At 34.9% G+C, this 24,573-nt stretch overlaps 5 protein-coding genes and 1 long non-coding RNA gene across 6 annotated transcripts; 4 read left to right on the plus strand and 2 right to left on the minus strand.

Moving 5' to 3' along the window:
- Positions 1-3,184: 3,184 nt before the first annotated feature.
- Positions 3,185-4,126, minus strand: LOC142504335 (uncharacterized). The gene has a single exon (XM_075617213.1). The coding sequence runs from the start codon at positions 4,124-4,126 to the stop codon at positions 3,185-3,187; it is 942 nt and encodes a 313-aa protein (XP_075473328.1).
- A 710-nt stretch (positions 4,127-4,836) lies between these two features.
- On the plus strand, positions 4,837-5,822 carry LOC142504336 (uncharacterized). Its single transcript, XM_075617214.1, has 2 exons — positions 4,837-5,133; positions 5,241-5,822. The coding sequence occupies exons 1-2, from the start codon at positions 4,837-4,839 to the stop codon at positions 5,820-5,822; spliced, it is 879 nt and encodes a 292-aa protein (XP_075473329.1).
- A 1,378-nt stretch (positions 5,823-7,200) lies between these two features.
- On the minus strand, positions 7,201-8,243 carry LOC142556479 (uncharacterized). Its single transcript, XR_012822632.1, has 2 exons — positions 7,561-8,243; positions 7,201-7,480 (listed from the first exon to the last, which is right to left on the minus strand). It is a non-coding gene; the product is annotated as an uncharacterized LOC142556479 (long non-coding RNA).
- A 1-nt stretch (position 8,244) lies between these two features.
- LOC142556477 (uncharacterized) lies at positions 8,245-9,463 on the plus strand. Its single transcript, XM_075667935.1, has one exon. It carries the CDS (start codon positions 8,513-8,515, stop codon positions 9,455-9,457), a length of 945 nt encoding a protein of 314 aa, XP_075524050.1. The 5' UTR covers positions 8,245-8,512; the 3' UTR covers positions 9,458-9,463.
- On the plus strand, positions 9,461-9,954 carry LOC142504337 (uncharacterized; the record flags this gene model as incomplete). Its single annotated transcript, XM_075617216.1, has 1 exon — positions 9,461-9,954. A coding segment is annotated over one exon (291 nt), but the record flags the coding sequence as incomplete, so codon positions are not given.
- Positions 9,955-22,287: 12,333 nt separating this feature from the next.
- On the plus strand, positions 22,288-24,286 carry LOC142555049 (uncharacterized). Its single transcript, XM_075665695.1, has one exon. It carries the CDS (start codon positions 22,387-22,389, stop codon positions 24,157-24,159), a length of 1,773 nt encoding a protein of 590 aa, XP_075521810.1. The 5' UTR covers positions 22,288-22,386; the 3' UTR covers positions 24,160-24,286.
- Positions 24,287-24,573: the final 287 nt, after the last annotated feature.

The following is a 24,573-nucleotide window of genomic DNA, read 5'->3' on the forward strand; positions in this document are numbered from 1 at the left end:
TTAAGACCTCTTCAACTGTACAGTCCATTACATTGAACAGTCCGGAATCCCTCTCATTCCGATGTGAGATCGGATAATTCATGTTCCTTCCACCTAGAAGCCTGCCAGGAGCCGCTCATTATCCGTGCAACCTCATGGCACCGACGATCACCTCCCGCCCTCTTCGGCCCCGGGCCTCACATGCCCACCAACTTCCGCTTGGTTCGTCCCCGAACCACACCGTACTAAGAGAGGTCGGCTCTGATACCAACTGTAACGCTTCAGATTTTTTATTGTAACGACCATGGGCTATCCTGATCTTGGGTTCCCTCGGAGGCCTTTTCCCGTCTTGGGTTCCCACTGTGGCCTTTTCCCTCACGGGCTTTCCACATGCGTCATTACTCATAGGACTCTCCTTACCAAGTTGGTGGAGTGATACCTCCCCAAGTCTCAAACTCATGACCTCCTGGCATAAGTACATAGTTCAAAGAGACTTGGTACATAGTTTTTTATTCAATAAAAAACTTTTAACACTTTAAGAAATAAGAGGAGAAAAATGTAATTTATTGAGTTTTGACATTGTATCTCACTTGATTTGTTAGATTAATAATCAAATAGTTATCCACAAAATTGGATCTTAAACCGGGTCAAAATAATTATTAAAACATCTTAAAATTTTAACCAAACATTGGATAAGTGTTTGACTATTAATCTATCATTGTTTAATCCACTCAACCAAACACACCCCAAGACTTTCTGTTGTCCCATCACAGGGTATGCCAATGCTGGCCTTTTTCATAAGGTGATTAGAAGCGTGCAACTAACTGGAAGATTGGAGATACCTGAGAATACCTCGTTCTTCAATGCCATCATATATGCATGTTCAAATGCTCAGGATTTAATGGAAATAGAACGAGTTTTCAAGAGAATGAAAGATAAGCTACGTCAACCAGATTCCATGACTTACTCAATGATGATTGATGCATATAGAAAGGAAGGAATGAGTGACAAGGTTTATGATCTTGAGCAAGAAAAGCAGCAAATGGTTCCTGTTAGAGTTCCTCTGGAAACTGAGGCACCAGTTGAAGAAGACATAGTCATTGCAATTTGAATGCAGTTTACTCGTTTGTTATGTTTCCGGGATTTTCAGTCGAGAAGTCCATCATGCACCGTATCCAAGCTGGATGCATCAACAAATTCACTAATCTTGGTGGGAAGTCTCCAGGCACTAACTAGATTTTTAAGATACTTGGGGTGTCTCGAATGCTTAGATACTGTAAGAGGTGATGAGCCCAGCACTTCAAGGACTGTGTGCGTCGGCAGTATTATTTTGTATTTCAGTCTCCCTCTCGTTTTCTTGTATGGATAGGGTAAAGTTCATCGGTTCAACTTAGCTTTTACCAGGTTGTTATTGTATTTGTTACTAGTGATCTGATTTAGTATGAGGGAAAGTTTATAGACATGTTTTGATTTATGGCAAGTTAAATGGTACACATACTGTTCAGTTTTTTGTGCATCTATTAAAAGAACAGCTTGATTAGTGCCTCTTGTTGAACATGAATATTTCTAGAAAAATAAACAAGATGTTGCTGTAAAGCTGATACCAACAAAAACAGGGTTACCATTTTCTATTTTTGGTAATTATCATATAAAAATAAATATTTATAATATCGAAGACATCAACATTTTTAAAATTCGTTCGTCTTATTTAATTCAAACACTTTATCATTTATTTTTAATGTAAGACCGCTACTTAAATCCTGAAAATAGCTTACAAGACGAGACATAATTCTAAAACAGTTTATAAATTGTTTTAATTTTCAACCTAACCTCCTTTTTTTTCTTTTTTTTTATCAATGAAATCCTTGTTTGCACCCAAAAATAAAAAAAATATTTTCCTACTATCCTTAAAAATTAATTAGGTCATATGGACAAAGCATAAATATTTCATCATTGTGAAATTAAATAATTTTTATATTTACATATAAATAATAATCACATTAATGGCAAGGATGAGGGTTGGGTTCAAATCTCGTCAGTTGCATGAGGTATAAAAATAATTATATACTGTGTTATTAAACGTGACATCCTTGTAGTAACTATTTCAGAGAATACCATGATATTTAATTTCATAATTATCCTTCTTATCTTACAAAAAACCTCCTTAACTCACTCCATATTTTACGCCTACTCAAGTCACTCCACATTTTATATAGAAAAATATAAAAAAAACTTCTATTTTAAATCGAACAACTCTTCTAAATTGAAAATAATTTCGTGTTAATTATTTATTACTATTTGATCAAATTAAAAATAATAATAACACATATACTACGTGTACATCTTTTATTAGTCATGATATTAAGAGAAAATGAGTGAAAAACATTTGTCCCCTTGTCAGAGTATATTTTATCACTCCCTGAAAAAACTATGTGCTTTCATTTAGCTCCCTGATTGTTGTCAAGATACTTATTTGACCTCAAATAATTTCAAAATCCATTTATAGCCTTTATATATTTTATGATTACTTTTAAAAAAAATTGTTGTTTTTCCCTCGTTTCCAACCTCTTCTCAATCTGGAGTCTTCCACAACTCCAAGGGCATCTTCAACCCTATTTTCTATTTTTTCATTCTTCATTATCTAAAATGGAGTATTGAATTATTTATTTCAAAAATCTTCTCCAACTCATATTCTATAAATTTTGTAAATTCTTTATTTTTATATTTTTTATTCCAAATTATTTAACATAAAAATATTAATTATGTAACATGCTATTAAACAAATTAAATTAAATATGACTCAATTTTTTAAAAAATAATTCATTTATTTTTACATCAAATTTCAAACCGCATACAACATTAAAACACATACATAGATCGATATAATTATAAACTACACATGATTTAAAGACTAATATTCCGAATTAGAGTATTCCTCCCACAAATGGTCAATAAGAGCATCTCGGAGTGCATAGTGAGCCGATTTGTCTTTGATTTGACGATGACGTGCAAGAAACTATTGGAATCGGACGTGTTCATCACGCACCATTTCAACTTCTGGGATGGGTGCTTCGCGATAATATGTGATTGGCATCTGCTCATCCCGCTCATCTTCAATAATCATATTATGCAGTATAATGCACGTTGTCATTATATCATGCAACACATGTTTGCTCCAGAATCGTGCAGGGCCAGTGATTATCGCCTATTTTGATTGCAATAGACCAAATGCTCGTTCCACATATTTTCTACCACTCTCTTGTCGTTCTGCAAAGTATTTCTTCTTTGGACCTTGTGGATTGTGAATTGTTTGAACTAAAGTGGCCCACTTTGGATATATACCATCAGCTAGATAGTATCCCATGTTGTATTCTTTTCCTTGTATGATATAATTAGCAGGAGGAGCTACTCCATTGGCCAGATTAGCACAGAGATGTGATTTTGACAACACATTAATGTCGTTGTTCGAACCTGGCAAACCAAAGTATGCATGCCATATCCACATGTCGTAATCAGCTACAGCCTCCAAAATGATTGTTGGTCTTCCACTCCGACCGGTATATTGTACTGCCCAAGCCGTTGGACAGTTTTTCCACCTCCAATGCATACAATCGAGGCTTCCAAGCATTCCCGGAAATCCACGTTGTTTTCCAATATGGAGAAGTCTTTCAATGTCCTCGGCGTTAGGAGAGCGAAGATACAAGTCGCCGAACACCTCTATCGTAGCTCGATAAAATCTCTTTACACTTTCAATCGCAGCGGACTCCCCGATTTTAATATACTCATATGTCGCATCTGCCCCCACACCGTATGCCAATATCCGCATTGCAGCAGTTATCTTTTGGTATGGTGTCAACCCAGGCCGACCTAACGCATCCGCTTTCTGTACGAAGTAATTGTCATGCTCTTGAATGGATGTCATAATGCGTAGGAATAGGCGACGTGACATTCGAAAACGTCTCTTGAACATTGCCTCTCCATACATTGGAGAATCAGAAAAATAATCATTGTATAAGCGTTGCTCAGCGGCCGCTTTATCTCGATTAATAACTATATGGCCATGAATTGATCCTCCATAGTGCGTGTTATCTAGTTGTTGGAAGTAAGTGGAGATGAGAGTAGCATTGCTTGTAAGTTGAAAAGACATCATTTGTTGTTGTTGGTCAATGAGTTAAAGCTCATTGTTTATCATGGTATCGGACTCCTCGTCTCCATCAGATGAGGACGATGATGCAAGGAAAGAAAAATTTGAAGGACCACCTTCATGAAAATTCATATTGAGTTGGATTACGAAATGGTGAGATAACAGTTCTATCACCATTCACTAGTCTTAAATACTATCAGTGTCGCATCCCACTATCCCATAAATAAAGGTACATCCCACTATTCCACTATCGAATTGTCACATCCTACTCCCACTATCCAATAAATACACATCACACTATCCTATAAATAAAGGCACTGAATTGTCGCATCCAAATATCCCACTATCGAATTGTCGAATCCCACTCCCAATATCCCATAAATAAAGGTACATCCCACCATCCCATAAGTAAAGGCACTGAATTGTCATGTCATCAATTCAGTAAAAGATAAGCTTTATCCCACCATCCCACTATCGAGTTATCACATCCCACCATCCCACTATCGAATTGTCACATCCCACCATCCCACCATCCCAGTACTACCTACTATCCCATTACCATTGTCATTTTATAGTAAACGATAAAGCCTTTGAATGACATCCACACTACCCACTATCCCACTATCATTGTCATCTTATAGTAGACCATTACCACTAACATCTATCCTTCTATAAAATAGTCTTCCATCCCTAATTCATTCACTCCAAGCATAATGAATTCATCTCGACGTGGTCCTGGTTTCTCAGTTAAGGAGGACAAACTTCTTGTGACAATTTATCTCGACATCTCCCAGAATCCTATTATTGGCATAAACCAGTCAAATGATAGCTTGTGGTCTCGAGTGGCAGCCAGTTACAACGGGCAACTCACTAGTCCGTCAAGAGAGCATCGTACTATGAAAGCCCTTCAATGTCGATGGTCCAACATAAGTAGGGCTGTCCAAAGTTTTAGTGGATATACTCATCAAGTGGAACTTATGCAGCCAAGTGGTGCTTCAGAGAAAGACATTGTGAGTACAAATGTTCAAATATTCTTTAAATATTTTAATTTTTAGTGTGTAAATAACATACAACTAACACATGCTTAAAACTTGATGAAGCAAAAGACTTATTTAAGCAACCTGGGTCAACTTGGAGATTGGATCATGTTTGGTCTTTACTAAAAGACCAGGAGAAGTTTAGGTCATCCAACGCTACTTTACCTGGTTTCATATCAAACTGTAGGAACTCCTCCCAGTCTGACTACTCACCCAACACAGAATCCCCAACACCAGATTTTCCGGGACTATCTGGGTTTGACGTAAACCTAGATGAAGATAGCCCATCAGGGAGTACTCAGCGACTAATCGGCGTAAAAAAAGCAAAAGCCACTGAAGATTACTCGAAGGATATTTCCAGCATGGCCAAATACAGTGAGAAAATGATGACTGCAATGGAGAATGCCGAGGCACATCGACAACAACTCATTGATGTTCAGAAAGAAAGGAACACTCTATTGCCTTGGAAAGAAGAAAATAAAATATTACGGATGAACCCTATGTATGTTGATGAATCATTCCGTGCATACTTGCTCAAAGAACAACAAAACATTTGGCAGAAAAGAGCAACAAAAGGGGATGGAGCCAACGGATCTTCTAATCTGTTTGGCCAGTTCTTCGGCGGAACTTCTCCATTCGGGTCCGATCTAGGAGAGTACTAGTGTTTAGTCATCATTGCAGTAGAATAAAAATATGTCAATGTGTATTTTTTTATGATCATATATTTTATATGTTTTAATGTGAACTGTTTTTTATGTTTTAATGTAAATGCATTTTTAATTTATCTCAAGTTAATTAATTCGATTTGTGTTCAAAAAAAATATGTAAGTATTTTTTCACAATCTTATTTAATTATTATTTTCATTTGTTTTTTTCATCAAAATAATTCAATTACAATAAATAAATAAATAATAAAAAATAAGAAAACTTGAAATAAATTAAATACTACCAAAAAATCATTAAAAGTTAATAAAAGTATTGAAATAAACATTTAAATATATGAAATGAATAAAAGAGAATTTTTTTTTAAAAGGGTGTATTTGCAATTTTGGAGAATGACATTTTCGTAAATAATGTCATTCTCCAAAATATATGGAGATGCAACTAGGATTCGGCACTTTTGGAGAATTACTGTACATGGCTTCAGAGCAACTCCAACCATTCTCCATTTTGGAGAAAATAGAGAACCAACCATGCTCCAACAATTCTCTATATATCATCTCCATTTTGAAGTCATGTACACTAATTCTCCAAAAGTGTCGAATCTTAGCTGCATCTCCATAGATTTTGGAGAATGTCATTATTTACGAAAATGCCATTTTTCAAAATTGCAAATACACCCTTTTAAAAAAAAATTCACTTTTATTCATTTCATATATTTAAATGTTTATTTCAATACTTTTATTAACTTTTAATGATTTTTTGGTATTGTTTAATTTATTTCAAGTTTCTCATTTTTTATTATTTATTTATTTATTGTAATTGAATTATTTTGATGAAACAAACAAATGAAAATAATAATTAAATAAGATTGTGAAAAATACTTACATATTTTTTTTGAACACAAATTGAAATTAGTTAACTTGAGATAAATTAAACATGCATTCACATTAAAACATAAAAAACAGTTCACATTAAAACATATAAAATAGACGATCATAAAAAAATACACATTGACATATTTTTATTCCATTACAATGATGACTAAACACTAGTACTCTCCTAGATCGGACACGGATGGAGAAGTTCCGCTGAAGAACTGGCCAAACAGATTAGAAGATCCGTCGGCTCCATCCCCTTTTGTTGCTCTTTTCTGCCAAATGTTTTGTTGTTCTTTGAGCAAGTATGCACAGAATGATTCATCAACAAACATAGGGTTCATCCGTAATATTTTATTTTCTTCTGTCCAAGCCAATAGAGCGTTCCTTTCTTTCTGAACATCAATGAGTTGTTGTCGATGTGCCTCGGCATTCTTCATTGCAGTCATCATTTTCTCACTGCATTTGGCCATGGTGGAAATATCCTTCGAGTAATCTTCAGTGGCTTTTGCTTTTTTTATGCTGATTTGTCGCTGAGTACTCCCTGATGGGCTATCTTCATCTAGGTTTACATCAAACCAAGATAGTCCCGGAAAATCTGGTGTTGGGGATTCTGTGTTGGGTGAGTAGTCAGACTGGGAGGAGTTCCTACGGTTTGATATGAAACCAGGTAAGGTAGCGTTGGATGACCTAAATTTCTCCTGGTCTTTTAATAAAGACCAAACATGATCCAATCTCCAAGTTGACCCAGATAGCTTAAATAAGTCTTTTGCTTCATCAAGCTTTAAGCATGTGTTTGTTGTATGTTATTTACACACTAAAAATTAAAACATTTAAAGAATATTTGAACATTTGTACTCACAATATCTTTCTCTGAAGCACCACTTGGGTGCGTAAGTTCCACTTGACGAATACATCCACTAAAACTTTGGACAGCCCTATTTATGTTGGACCATCGACATTGAAGGGCCTTCATAGTACAATGCTCTCTTGACGGACTAGTGAGTTGCCCGTTGTAACTGGCTGCCACTCGAGACCACAAGCTATCATTTGACTGGTTTATGCCAATAATAGGATTCTGGGAGATGTCGAGATAAATTGTCACAAGAAGTTTGTCCTCCTTAACTGAGAAACCAGGACCACGTCGAGATGAATTCATTATAATTGGAGTGAATGAATTAGGGATGGAAGAGTATTTTATAGAAGGATAGATTTTAGTAGTAATGGTATACTATAAGATGACAATGATAGTGGGATAATGGGTAGTGTGAATGTCATTCAAAGGCTTTATCGTTTACTATAAAATGACAATGGTAATGAGATAGTAGGTAGTACTGGGATAGTGGGATGGTGGGATGTGACAACTCGATAGTGGGATGGTGGGATAAAGCTTATCTTTTACTGAATTGATGACATGACAATTCATTGCCTTTACTTATGGGATGGTGGGATGTACCTTTATTTATGGGATATTGGGAGTGGGATTTGACCATTCGATAGTGGGATATTTGGATGCGACAATTCAGTGCCTTTATTTATAGGATAGTGGGAGTAGGATGTGACAATTCGATAGTGGAATAGTGGGATGTACCTTTATTTATGGGATAGTGGGATGCGACACTGATAGTATTTAAGACTAGTGAATGGTGATAGAACTGTTATCTCACCATTTCGTAATCCAACTCAATATGAATTTTCATGAAGGAGGTCCTTCAAATTTTTCTTTCCTTGCATCATCGTCCTCATCTGATGGAGACGAGGAGTCCGATACCATGATAAACAATGAGCTTTAACTCATTGACCAACAACAACAAATGATGTCTTTTCAACTTACAAGCAATGCTACTCTCATCTCCACTTACTTCCAACAACTAGATAACACGCACTATGGAGGATCAATTCATGGCCATACAGTTATTAATCGAGATAAAGCGGCCGCTGAGCAACGCTTATACAATGATTATTTTTCTGATTCTCCAATGTATGGAGAGGCAATGTTCAAGAGACGTTTTCGAATGTCACGTCGCCTATTCCTACGCATTATGACATCCATTCAAGAGCATGACAATTACTTCGTACAGAAAGCGGATGCGTTAGGTCGGCCTGGGTTGACACCATACCAAAAGATAACTGCTGCAATGCGGATATTGGCATACGGTGTGGGGGCAGATGCGACAAATGAGTATATTAAAATCGGGGAGTCCGCTGCGATTGAAAGTGTAAAGAGATTTTATCGAGCTACGATAGAGGTGTTTGGCGACTTGTATCTTCGCTCTCCTAACGCCGAGGACATTGAAAGACTTCTCCATATTGGAAAACAACGTGGATTTCCGGGAATGCTTGGAAGCCTCGATTGTATGCATTGGAGGTGGAAAAACTGTCCAACGGCTTGGGCAGTACAATATACCGGTCGGAGTGGAAGACCAACAATCATTTTGGAGGCTGTAGCTGATTACGACATGTGGATATGGCATGCATACTTTGGTTTGCCAGGTTCGAACAACGACATTAATGTGTTGTCAAAATCACATCTCTGTGCTAATCTGGCCAATGGAGTAGCTCCTCCTGCTAATTATATCATACAAGGAAAAGAATACAACATGGGATACTATCTAGCTGATGGTATATATCCAAAGTGGGCCACTTTAGTTCAAACAATTCACAATCCACAAGGTCCAAAGAAGAAATACTTTGCAGAACGACAAGAGAGTGGTAGAAAATATGTGGAACGAGCATTTGGTCTATTGCAATCAAAATAGGCGATAATCACTGGCCCTGCACGATTCTGGAGCAAACATGTGTTGCATGATATAATGACAACGTGCATTATACTGCATAATATGATTATTGAAGATGAGCGGGATGAGCAGATGCCAATCACATATTATCGCGAAGCACCCATCCCAGAAGTTGAAATGGTGCGTGATGAACACGTCCGATTCCAAGAGTTTCTTGCACGTCATCGTCAAATCAAAGACAAATCGGCTCACTATGCACTCCGAGATGCTCTTATTGACCATTTGTGGGAGGAATACTCTAATTCGGAATATTAGTCTTTAAATCATGTGTAGTTTATAATTATATCGATCTATGTATGTGTTTTAATGTTGTATGCGGTTTGAAATTTGATGTAAAAATAAATGAATTATTTTTTAAAAAATTGAGTCACATTTAATTTAATTTGTTTAATAGCATGTTACATAATTAATATTTTTATGTTAAATAATTTGGAATAAAAAATATAAAAATAAAGAATTTACAAAATTTATAGAATATGAGTTGGAGAAGATTTTTGAAATAGAGAATTCAGTACTCCATTTTGTAGAATAGAGAATGAAAAATGAAGAATAGGGTTGGAGATGCCCCTCAAAATGGAGATGGTATATAGAGAATGGTTAGAGCATGGTTGGTTCTCCATTTTTTCCAAAATGGAGAATGGTTGGAGTTGCTCTAAACGACTAATCGACCGACAGCACTGATGTAGATCTATGGCGACTTTAAGTGCAATAACCTTAGGCAAAAGTAAATTTAAGTGAAGTGGTACAATAACTTGAAAATCTTTTTGAACAACAAGTTAAACAAAGAATTCAAGGTATGATTTTTTTTTTAGTATAAAATTTTTGAATGTTCAGCTTCGTCGTAATGATTGTTTCTTGATCGATCCTCTGATATTTGTTTTGTGTATATTTTTATTGGTTATGAATAATGTTTGTACGACATTTTCTTCTGAGCCAAAAATTCTCTTTGTCGTTATGTTAAAACGTTTCGTTGAGATTTACAAATGTGAGTTGGAATGCAGTTCCTGTATTCCAATTTTGTACATATTATATGAAATTCCTTATTGTTCTCGATTACAACTTTTTCATACCAAATTAAAATGATTTTAGTATTGTAATATAATTTATATATTGAAATTTAATTTTATATTATTAAAATTTTTTAGTCGATTGTGTAATATTTATTAGTTTTATTGTAATTTGTGTAATGTGTTATATGAATGAATATATGATTTCAATTTTGATGTTATTTTATTGAATGTAATTTTTTTGTTGATTAGGTTGTTAATGAAATCTGGAAGTAGTACTTTAATCTTTTTTTTTTTTTGGATTATTGTAAGTATAAAAAGCAGCTATTTGTGATCTTAATCTATAGCGTTTGTAGCTTAATGGATATATTTGTGAGGCTCGGCAAAAAATGTTCTCCAAAATCCATGATTTTAGATTATGTAGCTCCACAACATAAGATGTTTGTGTCTCTGAAGGATGATGATGATGATGATGTACTTAATATGATCTTCATATATGTACGAGCTTGCGATGATCGAATTGAGGGCAATGAATAAAACTAAAAATGTGAACAACTTAAATTTTGGGAGGAAAATACATTCCTATCTATATTAGATTTTTTTCACATGTGTTTGAATTCGATGATTAACTTGTTTTGATATTGTTGTGTATATTTGATCCATATGTCTTTACTTGCTTCTTTTGATATCATCAATTTTATATTAATCTAGTAAGGGTTGATGAGGAAGACACTGAATCAAGGAGTGATAATGATGTCGAATAGGCCTCGTTCTCGAATACGATAGATGCTTGGATTAATTGTATTCGTGTTGAAAGACAAACATTCAAGGATCCAGGTGATTTTAGAAAATGTGTTAAAAATTACGTTTTTTCTATGAGAAAACGTAATCAGCTTGAAGTCAGTAATCAATCCATGGGAGAAAAAATCATCAAGCAACAAAATGAGCTCGAGCGTGTAAAACAACTATGGAATCCACAAGAAGAAGAGACGAATGAAGAATTAGGAAGTGGAAACTTAAGTTTGCGAATATCTTTTCAAATAAGATATCAAATTTTCTTTTAGAATTACTTGTTTTTATGATTATTCTTTTGAAATCAACAAAGAACTCTATTTAATCATATTGGATTCAATTTCAAATTATTGAACTTTGAATCAATCAAACTTGGGCCATTCCACTATGAATTATTAAACATTTGATCATTCGACATGAGATCAATTGTTGAACTTTTAATTTCAGAACCTATCAATTCATACTTATATCCTTCAATATCTTATAAACTTGCGCTTTTTTGGAAATCGTAGGTACCATTCTAATCCACATTAAGTATTGTTGATTTTAGTGCCACTTAGGCATGCTTAACGGACCGGTTCGGGCCGGAACCGACCCGAAACCGGTTCGTTAAGCCCAAAACCAGATCCGGTATGGAAGAACCGGACCCGAAACCATGTATAATCCGTTGGTTGGTGGGTTGAACCGGTTCAGCATGTTCCGAACCGGTTCAACCGGTTCCGGATCCGGTTTCGAACCGGTTTCGGACACCCGGAACAAGACCCAGAACCCGGAAACTGAAATTTTTAAAAAAAATAAAAAAAAGGCCTTTGGGCCAACAGACGGCTACTGAAATCTGCATTTTTTTTGCAATTTGGCCCCCAATTTTGCGGCCAAATTGCAAATATAATTTTTTTTACCCCCAAAAATCACCTATAAATATAAGTCATTTTTTATATTTCACATATCAATTTTCTCTCAACTTTTCATTTCTCTACAATCAATATCTTTCTTTGCTATTATTTCTCCAAATATATTCAATAATTGTGTTATAATTTTATCTATAATCAGTATTATTTTTATTGTTATTTATTTATTATTTCGCAATTTACTCATATAAATAATTCGAATTTCAATGGCATCGTCTTCAAATCGTCGTGGTGGTGGTGGCGAATACGCTCCCGAATTTTGTGAACATTTTGGCTACATCCCCGACTTTGATGAAGTCGAACTTGGCAACGAGGATGAAGAAGCCATGGAACTCCCCAACAAAAATGTAAGGACGCCATCGTCTACTCGAGCAAGCAACACAATGTCAACGAGCACGACGACAGCCCGTGCAAAACGAAGCAAAGTTTGGGATCACTTTGATATTGAACAAGGTACAAATAACTCTTTTGCTGTTTGTAAAATTTGCAAAACGAGGTATTCTTACAAAACAGGTGGTGGTTCTGGTGGTACCGGCACTTTGAAAAAATGTTTAGTTAAGGTACATGAACTCGACCCTGATACGCTACAACCATTCGGTAGGAAACCAACACAACAACAAATTAATCCTTCAAGTGGTAAAGCTTTCACAATTACAAAGAAATTTTTCGAAAAACCATCGTAAATTTTGTTACCAAATGTTGTCAATATTTTATAATAGCTGAACAAGAAAGTTTTGTTGAATTTACTAGTACTATTCAACCTGATTTTCACAATATTTCTAGGCACACACTTAAGAAATATTGTTTTGATATTTATAAAGAATATAAAGTAACAATAAAATCGCATCTTTCAAATATTTCTTGTAGAGTTAGTTTGACAACTGATATTTGGACTAATTTAAAATATGAATCATATCTTGTTGTTACATGTCATTGGATTGACGAAACTTGGACTATGCAAAAAAGAATTTTAGCGCTAGATCATTTAGAATCGTCTCACAACACATATACTATAGCTAGATATGTTTTAAATGTTGTTAAGATTTATGGCATACAAAATAAAATAATGTCGATAACGTTAGATAATGCGAGTGTCAATACTCTTTCAATTAAATATCTTAAAGATTCACTAAAACAATTTTAGATGGTAATTTGCTTCATGTTAGATGTGCTTGTCATATTATCAACTTATGTGTTAAATGTGTATGTGATGAGCAAATGTCCACTGTAATAGAAAAATTTAAATTATGTGAGAAATTATTACGTATAAAAAGATATGGACGTGACTGGAAAACACTAGTCGAATCAAACGGAATTAAATTTTAAAAATTTCCTCTTCCTGTTGAAACTAGATGAAATTCTTTATATCACTTGCTTCATACTTTATTATGTTTTCAAAATTTAGTTACTCCATATTATAATAATATTACGATACAATCTTTAATGCTAACTGACGATGATTGAAATATTTTGAGAAAATGTGTTTCTTTGTTAGAAATTTTTAAAGAAGCAACCGAAAAATTTTCTGGCATTAACTACCCTACATCAACGATGTTTCTACATTTGATTTTTAATATGTTTTATAAATTTATTGAATATCGTGATGATTCTGTTATGTGTGATTTTGTTTCAAATATGGAAAATAAATTTTTAAAATATTGAGAAACTATACCAATTGTGCATGATTTAGAAACATTACTTTATCCTACTCAAAATCAAGGAGGATTAGACGTTTTTTTTAATATTATGCTAAATTTCTTCGGAAGAATGTTGACGATCAAAAGAAGTCAATCATGCATTCTCTCCAAGAATTGTTTGATTTGTATGATAGTGAACAATGTGATAAACCGAGTGTGCAGCCGGAGGAGATGCCGACATATAAAATCAAAAGTGGAGCACTGAACTTCTTTCAAAGTTTGAAACGACAAAAGTTCAAAGGAAAATCGGTGACAACAACCAATTACAATGAGATTCAAATTTATCTAAGTCAATAAATTGAGACTACGGAGAATTTCGATGTCCTTGATTGGTGGAAAGTAAATTCTAAACTTTATCCAGTGTTAGCTGCAATTGCAATAGATGTCCTACCAATTCAAAGTTCAAGTATTGCTTTCGAATCGGCATTTTCAGTATGTGGAAGGATCATTGATGAACAAAAAACTAATTTAAAGTCAGAAACACTTTCCATGCTAACATGCGTACAAGATTGGTTAGCAGCCGAAAAAAAGAATAGGACCTCTGGCGCAATCAATGAATTTCAAAGCTCAAGTTCTGATGAAGATCCGGAATATTCAAAATATATTTTAATAAATCGTGATGAATTTTAGATTTTCAATTGTAAAATTAATCTTTCAATTATTTTATTTTTATGATTGTTCAGTATTGTTTCCAGTCGAAATACTAAATAAAAAATGTTCATTAATAAAACTAATTATATATTAAAAATAATAATATTCGGTCAAGGAACTCAGAACCGGTCCAAACCGAACCGAAACCGATCTAAAAGTCGTCGAATCGGTCCAAGTTTGGATCTTGGAACCGGAACCGGTTCCGACCGGTTCCGACACAACCAGATCCGGAACCGGTCGGAACCGGAACCCTAGACCCGGTAAGCATGCCTAGTGCCACTTATCCCTTCATATATTAGAAATTCACTAATAAATTAGGATTTGAACTTGAAAACTCAATGGACCATGTAGGATAGCAACATCACTAGGGAGGTAATTAAAACCATATGAACAAATTCTTACAAACTTATGCTCCAGAGGAAATGGCCAGAAGAATTCATAGGAAACGATTAGTGTTGAATTATATTATTGGAAATATACCTATCAGATATAAGTTGACTTAAGCTTCTGATTTAATATTAAATATTTGACTCGGTGATAAGAATTTTATATTATTTTGGTATAATAAGTATGTTATTACCTATAAATAAGTTATGAGATATTTGTGGGTATCGAAGAAAGTGTAATATAATAAGTTTTTACTCTTCTTATGGTAGTAAGAATGATATAAAAAAAACCGAGAAGAAAAACATTCATTTAAACTCGGTTGTGTTAGAACATGCTAGACTCATGATCTCGATGAAATCAAGATTTAGTAGATGAAGGATTATTTAAGGATCAGTTTCTTGCGTACAAGGTTGAGTGAAATTTTATTTTATAACGACTAGATTATAATTTTTAGGTTTTAAGTCGATAGAGTGTAGATTGATATTGATTTAAGTTCCAATATTCTATTAGTTATAAGTTTTGAGATAATTTCAAGATAGAATAAAATCAGTATCAATGTACATACATTCAGTGCCAGATTGATTCAACTCACTATAATGTACGTCATTCTAAAAATAAATTGGTTATCCAAGAGTCATGCAATAGTAGATTGCCGAATTAAGACTATCAAACTCCGGACCCCGAACCAAGAAGAATTCATATACCTTCATAGCAAGGCCAAGGAACATAAATCCTTCTTTTCTGCTTCTCAAACCTAGAAAACCATGAATTCTGGGGAAGAAATTTACCTAGCAATGGTGAACGGAGTATAATAGGAAGTCGGGCTCAAATTAGAAGACATTCTAGTAGTATGAGATTTTTCGGATGTCATTTCAGAAGAGTTACCTAGAATGGTCCTGAGCCGCGGAGTATAGTTTGAAATGAACTTGGTGCCTGGTGCTGCACCAATTTCCAAGGCAGCCTACCGAATGACTCGGGATGAAAGAAGCTAAAAAAACAACTCCAATATTGTTAGACAAGAAACAGATTAGACCAAATGCATCCCTTAGGGAGCTCTAGTCCTATTTGTAAAGAAGAATAATAGAAATATGAGATTGCATATAGATTATAGAAAACTCAATAAGATCACAATTAAGAACAAATATCATATTCCAAAGATAGTCTATCTTTTCGATCAACTTAAATGAGCTAGGATCTTTTCTAAGATCAACCTGAAACCAGGATACCATCAACTGAATGTAATTGTCTTAATGGGAATCAATCTTATCGATTGGAATTTTAATTTTTTAGGATATTATTTCTAAGCTATAATTTAGTATGATGATGTTAGGTTGTTTAACTTTTGGAGCTTTATATTATTGCAAGCATCTGGATAAGAAAATATTAATTGGGAACCATACATCACATTTAAGACATGATGTTTGGGATTGTGACTGATTGAATTTGGGACTAGTCATTGCATTGATGATCAATAGACAATTGAGACGAGATTGATTTTCCGGATTTAAGGAAGTTGACATGATTGGGCCATAGCTTAATTACATTTGAACTTCCTTCTAAGAAATTATTCTTACTAATTTATCAAGCTATGATTTAATTAAGTTGTTGTAGATTTAATTATAATAAGAGGTATTATAATTTGGGTGTAGCAACAACAACAACGAGTAATAGTTCAAGTTTAGTTAGTAAGATGTGTAATAAGAATCACTGGAATATGATTTAGGAATTTTAGACAATGGTCTAACCACATCAAAAGAGAAGCCACAAAGGTAAGTGGAAGATAAGATGTGCAAGTAGTATCCTTACATGTTTGAAGATTAATCCAACTCAAGTTTCGAGGACAAAACTTTTAATAAGGAGAGAAACATGTGAGAACCGAGAATTTTGCTAAAAGCGCCCCTTAATTTCGAGAATTACGAACTTGAGCACCAAGTTTTCAAGATATGGCAATAGTGGAAGTTCTAGAAAAAAATCAAATCATTACATTTAATAAGCCTTGTAATCTCGATATTATGGAAATATATCAACCGTTTTATGGTAGGTTTTGCACTATACTACCTATAAATAAGAGACCACGGCTTAAATGAAAGGCACACCATCATATTTTGAAAATTAAAGAGAGCATAATAGGTTTTCATTTTAGAGGGAGCATATTTGTGTCCAAGTTCTGCTGAAATTCGAGAAACGAAGTTCTGTCAAAGTTCAAGTAGAACCAGGGGCACGTTCAAGAAATTCTTTCTACATTTTTTTATTTAAGAAATATTAATTAAGTGGGCTTCTGTTTTTAAATGTATTATTCGTATATGAATCAATTATGTTTTCGAAAGTTTCGTTCGAATACGAGTTTATTCTTTTTATATCATGTTGAAAATACCTTATGTTTTGTGCACTATTAGGATTCAATTAGTTAGGAGAATGATTTTCGAACTATGATAATATATAGGCTCTTACACCGTTGGATTGTAACCATTATACGACATCGACCCCTTACAGAAGTAAAAATTACAAACTGATACCAGTAAAACATAAAAAGAGAATGAATTTTAATGCTATACGATTGTGATATAATATGTGTTGATGGATATGAATTTGAAATTCTACGTATATATGTTGTTATATGTCTCGGACGGCTTACCTTTGATAAATATTTCCCAAAATACTCATTCCCTTATATTCACTCACGGGACAAGGACGAAGAACAAGTTGAAGAAAAGAAACAAGAGTAGATGGGGACCAGTCTTTTATTTCAGTTATTTGAATTAAGTTGTAAAACTCTTCCACATTCATATTTGTTTTTGTTTTGGAGTTTTCCCTTGTATATACAAGATTATTTTGTGCTATTTATGAAATAGACTGATTTGGTTTACAATGTACAATGAGACTTGTTGTTTTACAATTGTATGATTATTGAACAACGTCAGTCTCTATACGCCAGCTCACAATGTGACACATTCACATTGTGGTGCATCATTGAATTCCATTATGTTCAATTAATAACTCCAACAATCTCAATACAAATTATAACTAAATATAGATATACACAAATAAGTTTATTTTCAGAAATTTTTTTACCTAGGTTAAAGACGTGTGCAATTCATATCTCCAGTTCCACAAGATCTCGCCCTCGTTTTAGCTTCAACGCGAACCAAATTTATTTCATTTACAGTAGGTGTATATTAGTGAACGGATAATAATCGGCAAGTGGTTTTTGCCAAATTCTTTTAATGAAAGATATTCCTAGTCAAAAGGTTTAACATGTAGGTGTATTGATGTTTTTTTTAAAAAAAAAAAAATTTGAATGGACGATCACATCTTACAGTAACCCAAAATCTATGTTTTTGTGCCTTGTATATCCCACATATTTCGAGCCTAATTTTTTGGAACTTGTGGAATTCACTTCGAATCTTATTTTAGTCAAATTCTGCACCCTGAAAGACGAAGCATAAATGATTATGAATTAAATGTACTGTTATTGTACATTTGTTTAAGCTTTTAAATTCTATATTAAACATTAATTATTTCAAATCAGGTTTACTTGGAAACTTTGCTATTTTAAGTTCACATGTAAAATGTAAGACCGTGTATCGTATAATCGTAAATCTTAGGTTGATTATCGATAATTCATGAAATTTTCATGTGATTACGTGTATGATGTATATCATGACAATGGAAATGAGAAAATAGGTTGTGATAAAGAAAGATTATTTTAGAAATTGATTTGTGTTTGAAACGTGTGCTGAACCGCAACAGAAAAATGACACATGTTACGGTATTTAGCATAATTAACTGATTATTAGTCCAAATGACATGAGACCAATTCCATTAGAAATCTAATACATAGTACTAAAACTTTCATGTTTTGAGTTTTGTCCAAATCCATTTGGAAATAGGGGCAAAATCATCCCGAAGTGTATCATGTGCGTTGCAGTTCTTGCACTGACACATTTTGAGAGAATGAGCATAACTCTCGCATCCGATATTCAAATTGAGTGAGGTTAGTGGCAAATAAAACCCAAGACATAGAGCTACAACTTTTATGTTGACCACGTTTGCAAATTCGGAACCTAAACTAGCGTTTCGTACAGAACAAGACGCGCACATGCGCAGGCCCTGCACGCGGGCAGAACGAGCCGCGCATATGCGCGAGTTCCGGCCGTGCATATGCACCCACATCTCTGCTGCACACGTTTTAAGGAAGATCAGCATGATGTTTGCTGCAATTTCCTTGGAGCCTTCGAGAGTTGAGAGAGAGAAACGAGAGAATTCAAGTTCTATCGTATGAATCTACCTCGAAACGTTATCTAAACGCGAAACAAATTATATATTCAGAATCCTCGCGTCGAGAGCTTCCTTTTGAGGTAAGATTCTTTTGGTTTCAGTAGATCTAAATATTAAAGTGCTGGAATAGCATGTATTTGAAGTCGAGGTTCATATATGTGGTAGAATAACCGACAAAAAACTCATATTCAAAGTCTGAATTGAATTATGTTATGATTTCGATTTGATATGAATTTTCAAAGTTTCAAATATCATTTGAAACTTATATTGTTGATTTTGAATGATGTTATTGATTGAAATGAATATGTTATTGATGTAGATAGATTATTATACTGATATCTTCAAGCTACATCGACTGGAACGAAGAATTGAGGTATGATGCGACCGAGTAACATACGACAGGTATCTGTATCATATGATATATGTTGGATTGATTTGATGGATTGGAATGAGAATATATGTCTATATGCCTTATTTATTGATTTGATGTGGCATACATGACATACACGTTGAGCTATGATCCTTGGATACCCTGATATGATTGGATTTGATTTTGGGGTTTGTGAACACAATGCTATGTTTGGCATTATGTGTCCCTTAAAGCATAGACATTAGTGGCCCCGATAATTGATTGAGATTTGGGATTTGATGGCGCTTTGTCGACGCTATCATACGAGTATCCCTTATTGAGGCCGTTTTGCCAGCTCGAGCATTGATTTGATAGCGATTCGTTTGATTCTGACATGTGCTCAGTGGATGAGCATTTGACCTGATACCTCCACGACATACATGCATTCCATATCATATATCATTGTTTAGATATCTGTGGTATATATTGTAGTTGCTTCAGACTGAGCTTTGCTCACTCCAGAGGGGGCTGTTATTGTCTTTGTATGTTGACAATGACAGGTACTTCAGGTTATCAGGAGACCGGAGATGGTACTTCTGGAGGGAGTCATGGTTGATTTGAGGTTTCGTGGTCTACCCCAGTATATATGTATATGTATCTATTTACCGGGGCATGTCCCGAGGATATGATTGTTTGTCTGTATTTGGGTTTGATTATGTGTGGGCATATTTTATGATGTGAGATGAAATACAATTTTTAGTATTCAAAAAAGATGTTTTGAGCTCATCGTAAAGAAAATTTAAACTTGTTTTCCGCTGTAATTAATTAACCCTAATCAAATTGCATTGTAATAATGATTAGGAGTTAAGGGCCCCCACATAAAATGTGTATGTGCAAGAAGAGTAGGTCTCTTGAGACAGTCTCACGAATCTTTATCTGTGAGACGAGTCAACTCTATTGATATTCACAATAAAAAGTAATATTCTTAGTATAAAAAGTAATATTTTTTCATGTATGACCCAAATAAAATATCCATCTTACAAAATAATACTCGTGAGACCGTTTCACACAAGTTTTTGCCGTGCAAGAATTGAGTTTTCGGAGGCAAGCCCTATTTGTTTGTGCTCTATATACCACAAATTGTTCTATATTAAACATTAATTATTCAAAACTCATTTGAATTTAAACCTAGTTTATTCTAACTTTTACATTTCAAATGATACCCCATGGATGGACCCACTACCCCTGGCCCATCCTTAGCTCAAATGGAAGACAAGCCCATCAAAAGCCCATGTATTCTCTTATAAATACCAGGTTTGATTGTTCAATTATTTCATTCACTATATTGTTTTTCAGCAGCACCCTTAGCTACTCGCCACTTATATCCCCAAGTCTTTGACTTGAGCGTCGGAGGGGCTACGCCAGGACACCCTCCTGGCCATGGCCCCCTTCTAACGGTTTTATTTGTGATTTCAGGCTCGGGACAATTTTGAAACCTGCGTTTGGACTAGTGACACTTGCTGGAATCGGAGTCTGAATTTCCCGTGAGTATCATCAGCTAAAGTGTAAAAAATGTTTACAACACAAAACGAAGAATATATGCTCAATTACGGCTTTTATGTGCTAACGTTATTCATATGTTGTACAAGACAATATGATCACGCATACTCTAATAAGAGTGGATTTCAAATAAAACATTTTTATTAAAAATCGGTGTTATATAAGCCTAAATAACAGATTCAACAAATTTTCAACCTTATAATTGCATATAATTTCTCAATTTAATTTACACATTTTGCAATGAATGATATGACTCTATGTGATCTCATGGAATCATTAACAATTCATTCCTGATCTTATACATTTGTCAAATAAGTGCACATGACATTTTATGAACAAAACCGATGTAATTGAGCGGCTATATAAAAGACAATTACAAGTCATTACAATTTTTTTAATGTTTTTTTTTTTTTTGGCAGCAAATAACGTGATGGTTGGGCATGTGCTGAATCTAGTTTTCTTAACAAAAACCATATTTTTGTGTTGTTTAATTCAAAAAGTGTTCTATTATTAACCCTTAATTATTCGGAATACAGTCCAATTTGAACCTTATTTATTTAAGTTGGCAAGTTAAATAAAAATGGACCAAATTTATATCCCTCGAAGAGGTACAACATGTGCTCAGTTACGAATTTCTCTTGTGTTGACGTTGTTCATGTGTTGTACTTGGATAGTATGATCGCGCATACTCTTGTAAGAGTGGATTTCAAATAAAACAATTTGATTAAAAAACGGACTTATATAAGCTTAAATAACATATTCAACTAATTTTTTCAACTTTATAACTGCATATATTTTCTCGCTTTTTCTTTTGTGGATTTATTGCCAATTTCCCTTGATAATAATAAACACGAGTATTCTTTATATGTAAGATAGATCAACTCTACCGATATTCATAATAAAAATTAATACTCTTAGCATGAAAAAGTAATATTTTTCATGGATGGCCCAAATAAGAGATCTGTCTCACAAAATACGACTCGTGAGACCGTTTTACACAAATTTTTGCCAATAAACACAAATATTTTCAATACACGGCCAAATGAAGGGTGAAGTGGGCTTTAGCACAATCCAAAAGTGATTACCATCGGTCCAACCCGAAGTACTTGTGAATAAATAATGACAAAGAAACCCGCACAAGAACTGCTCAAACATCAAACAAGCCTAAACCCTCTCATTTCTGTTCGCCAAACGAGCGAGCTTCCTTTTTCTCAGTACTTTACACTTCACTCCACAGATAAAAGCTCTCAAATCGTCGTTCATGGAGTTAATGATTCACCCAAAGCAGACCCGCCAAGATTTCTGTTGGTTCCGTCACAAAACCTCCAGGCATCGTAAAGATTTTAACTTTCTTGTATGTTCCAAGTTTGGCATGGTTGTGTGGAAGAAACAAGGTTCAAGAAATCTAAGGAGTGCTCGTACTCGGGTTTCGTCCGTCTCAAAGGTTGAAACTTTTAATGCCAATAACGGTGGGTATTTGCGGATGTCGAATGTGGAGAGAAGCGCTCGTGGTCAGGGCAACCCATCTCATAGCTTTGAGGAGTTTGAGAGTAATAACCTTCTTCGCCGTCTGGTTAGGAATGGGGAGTTGGATGAATGTTTCAATCATCTTGAAACCATGGTTTACGGGGGTGCCATTCCTGATATCATCCCTTGTACTAGTTTGATTCGTGGGTTCTGTAGAATTGGGAAATCTGGAAAAGCTGCCAGGATTATGGAGATTCTTGAGGAATCGGGGGCTGTTCTTGATGTTATAACTTATAACGTGTTAATTAGTGGGTATTGTAAGTCGGGAGAGATTTACAAGGCCTTGAAGTTGTTGGAACGGATGAGTGTTGCCCCAGATGTAGTCACATACAATACAATCCTACGAAGTTTGTGCAATAGTGGGAAGTTGAAACAAGCCATGGAAGTTCTTGATAGTCAACTGCAAAAGGAATGCTATCCGGACGTGATAACATACACGATTTTGATCGAAGCCACATGTAAGGAAAATGGGGTGGAACAGGCTATGAAGATCTTGGACGAGATGCGAAGTAAAGGTTGTAAACCTGATGTAGTTACATATAATGTTCTCGTCAATGGGATTTGCAAGGAAGGGAGATTGGATGAGGCGATCAAAATCTTGAATGATATGCCTTTGTATGGTATCCAGCCAAATGTAATCACACACAATATTATCTTGCGCAGTATGTGCGGTACTGGGAGGTGGATGGATGCTGAGAAACTGCTGGCTGATATGCTTAGGAAAGGCTGTTCGCCGAGTGTCGTGACCTTTAACATTTTGATTAATTTCTTATGTAGGAAGGGACTACTGGGACGAGCTGTTGATATTCTGGAGAAGATGCCTAAACACGGGTGTACTCCCAACTCCTTGAGTTATAATCCATTGCTTCATGGCTTCTGCAAAGAAAAGAAGTTGCATACAGCTATTGAGTATCTAGAGATAATGGTATCCCGAAGGTGTTATCCAGATATTGTGACTTATAACACGCTGCTAACAGCTTTATGCAAAGATGGGAAGGTTGATAGTGCCGTTGAGATTCTTAATCAGCTGAATAGTAAAGGATGTTCTCCTGTTTTGATCACCTATAACACCGTGATTGATGGTCTATCGAAGATGGGGAAGACAGCACGTGCCATGAAACTGTTGTCTGAGATGATAGAAAGAGGTCTCCAACCTGATATTATCACCTATTCTTCACTTGTGGGAGGACTTAGTAGAGAAGGGAAGGTTAAGGAAGCCATCAAGTTCTTTCAAGACTTGGAAAATTCGGGTATCAGACCAAATGCTCCCACTTATAACTCTATCATGTTAGGACTTTGTAAGGCACGTCAAACGGACCGTGCGATTGATTTCTTGGCTCGTATGGTAACAAAAGGATGCAAGCCTAATGAATCAACGTACACTATTTTAATCGAAGGTCTTGCTTATGAAGGTCTCACGAAAGTGGCTCTGGACTTGTTGAATGAGCTGTGCTCTAGGGGAGTTGTGAAGAAAAGTTGTGCACAACATGTGGTAGCCAAATTGTAGCTTGAGTGCGTACATACCCTCGTCATAATATGGCCCTTTTCAGTTGCAATGCTCGTTTGGTCAAAATTCACCTAGTTTCAGGTGAAATGTGTGCATATACGCAGAATGCGGATACAACATAATTTTATATATGATTATTTTACTGACAGAAAGAAAATACAGTTTAGTTTGTTGGCCGAAAATCTTACTGAAGTTAACAAGACATCCTTTGACTTGAGGGGTGAATTGAAAAATATAGAAATCATATATTTTTTTATAAGTATGGATAATAAATTGAAAGATATAGAAAACATGAATATTTTTTTAGCTCGATTCAAAACACAGAAAAATGCAAAGATATTGACTCTTTATGTCAAAGGGTGCCAAAAAGTATATGATATACATCTAACATCCATCAAGGATCGATATCTAAAA

The sequence above is a fragment of the Primulina tabacum genome, chromosome 9, assembly GCF_025594145.1.
Source record: "Primulina tabacum isolate GXHZ01 chromosome 9, ASM2559414v2, whole genome shotgun sequence".
Classification (NCBI taxonomy): Eukaryota; Viridiplantae; Streptophyta; class Magnoliopsida; order Lamiales; family Gesneriaceae; genus Primulina; species Primulina tabacum.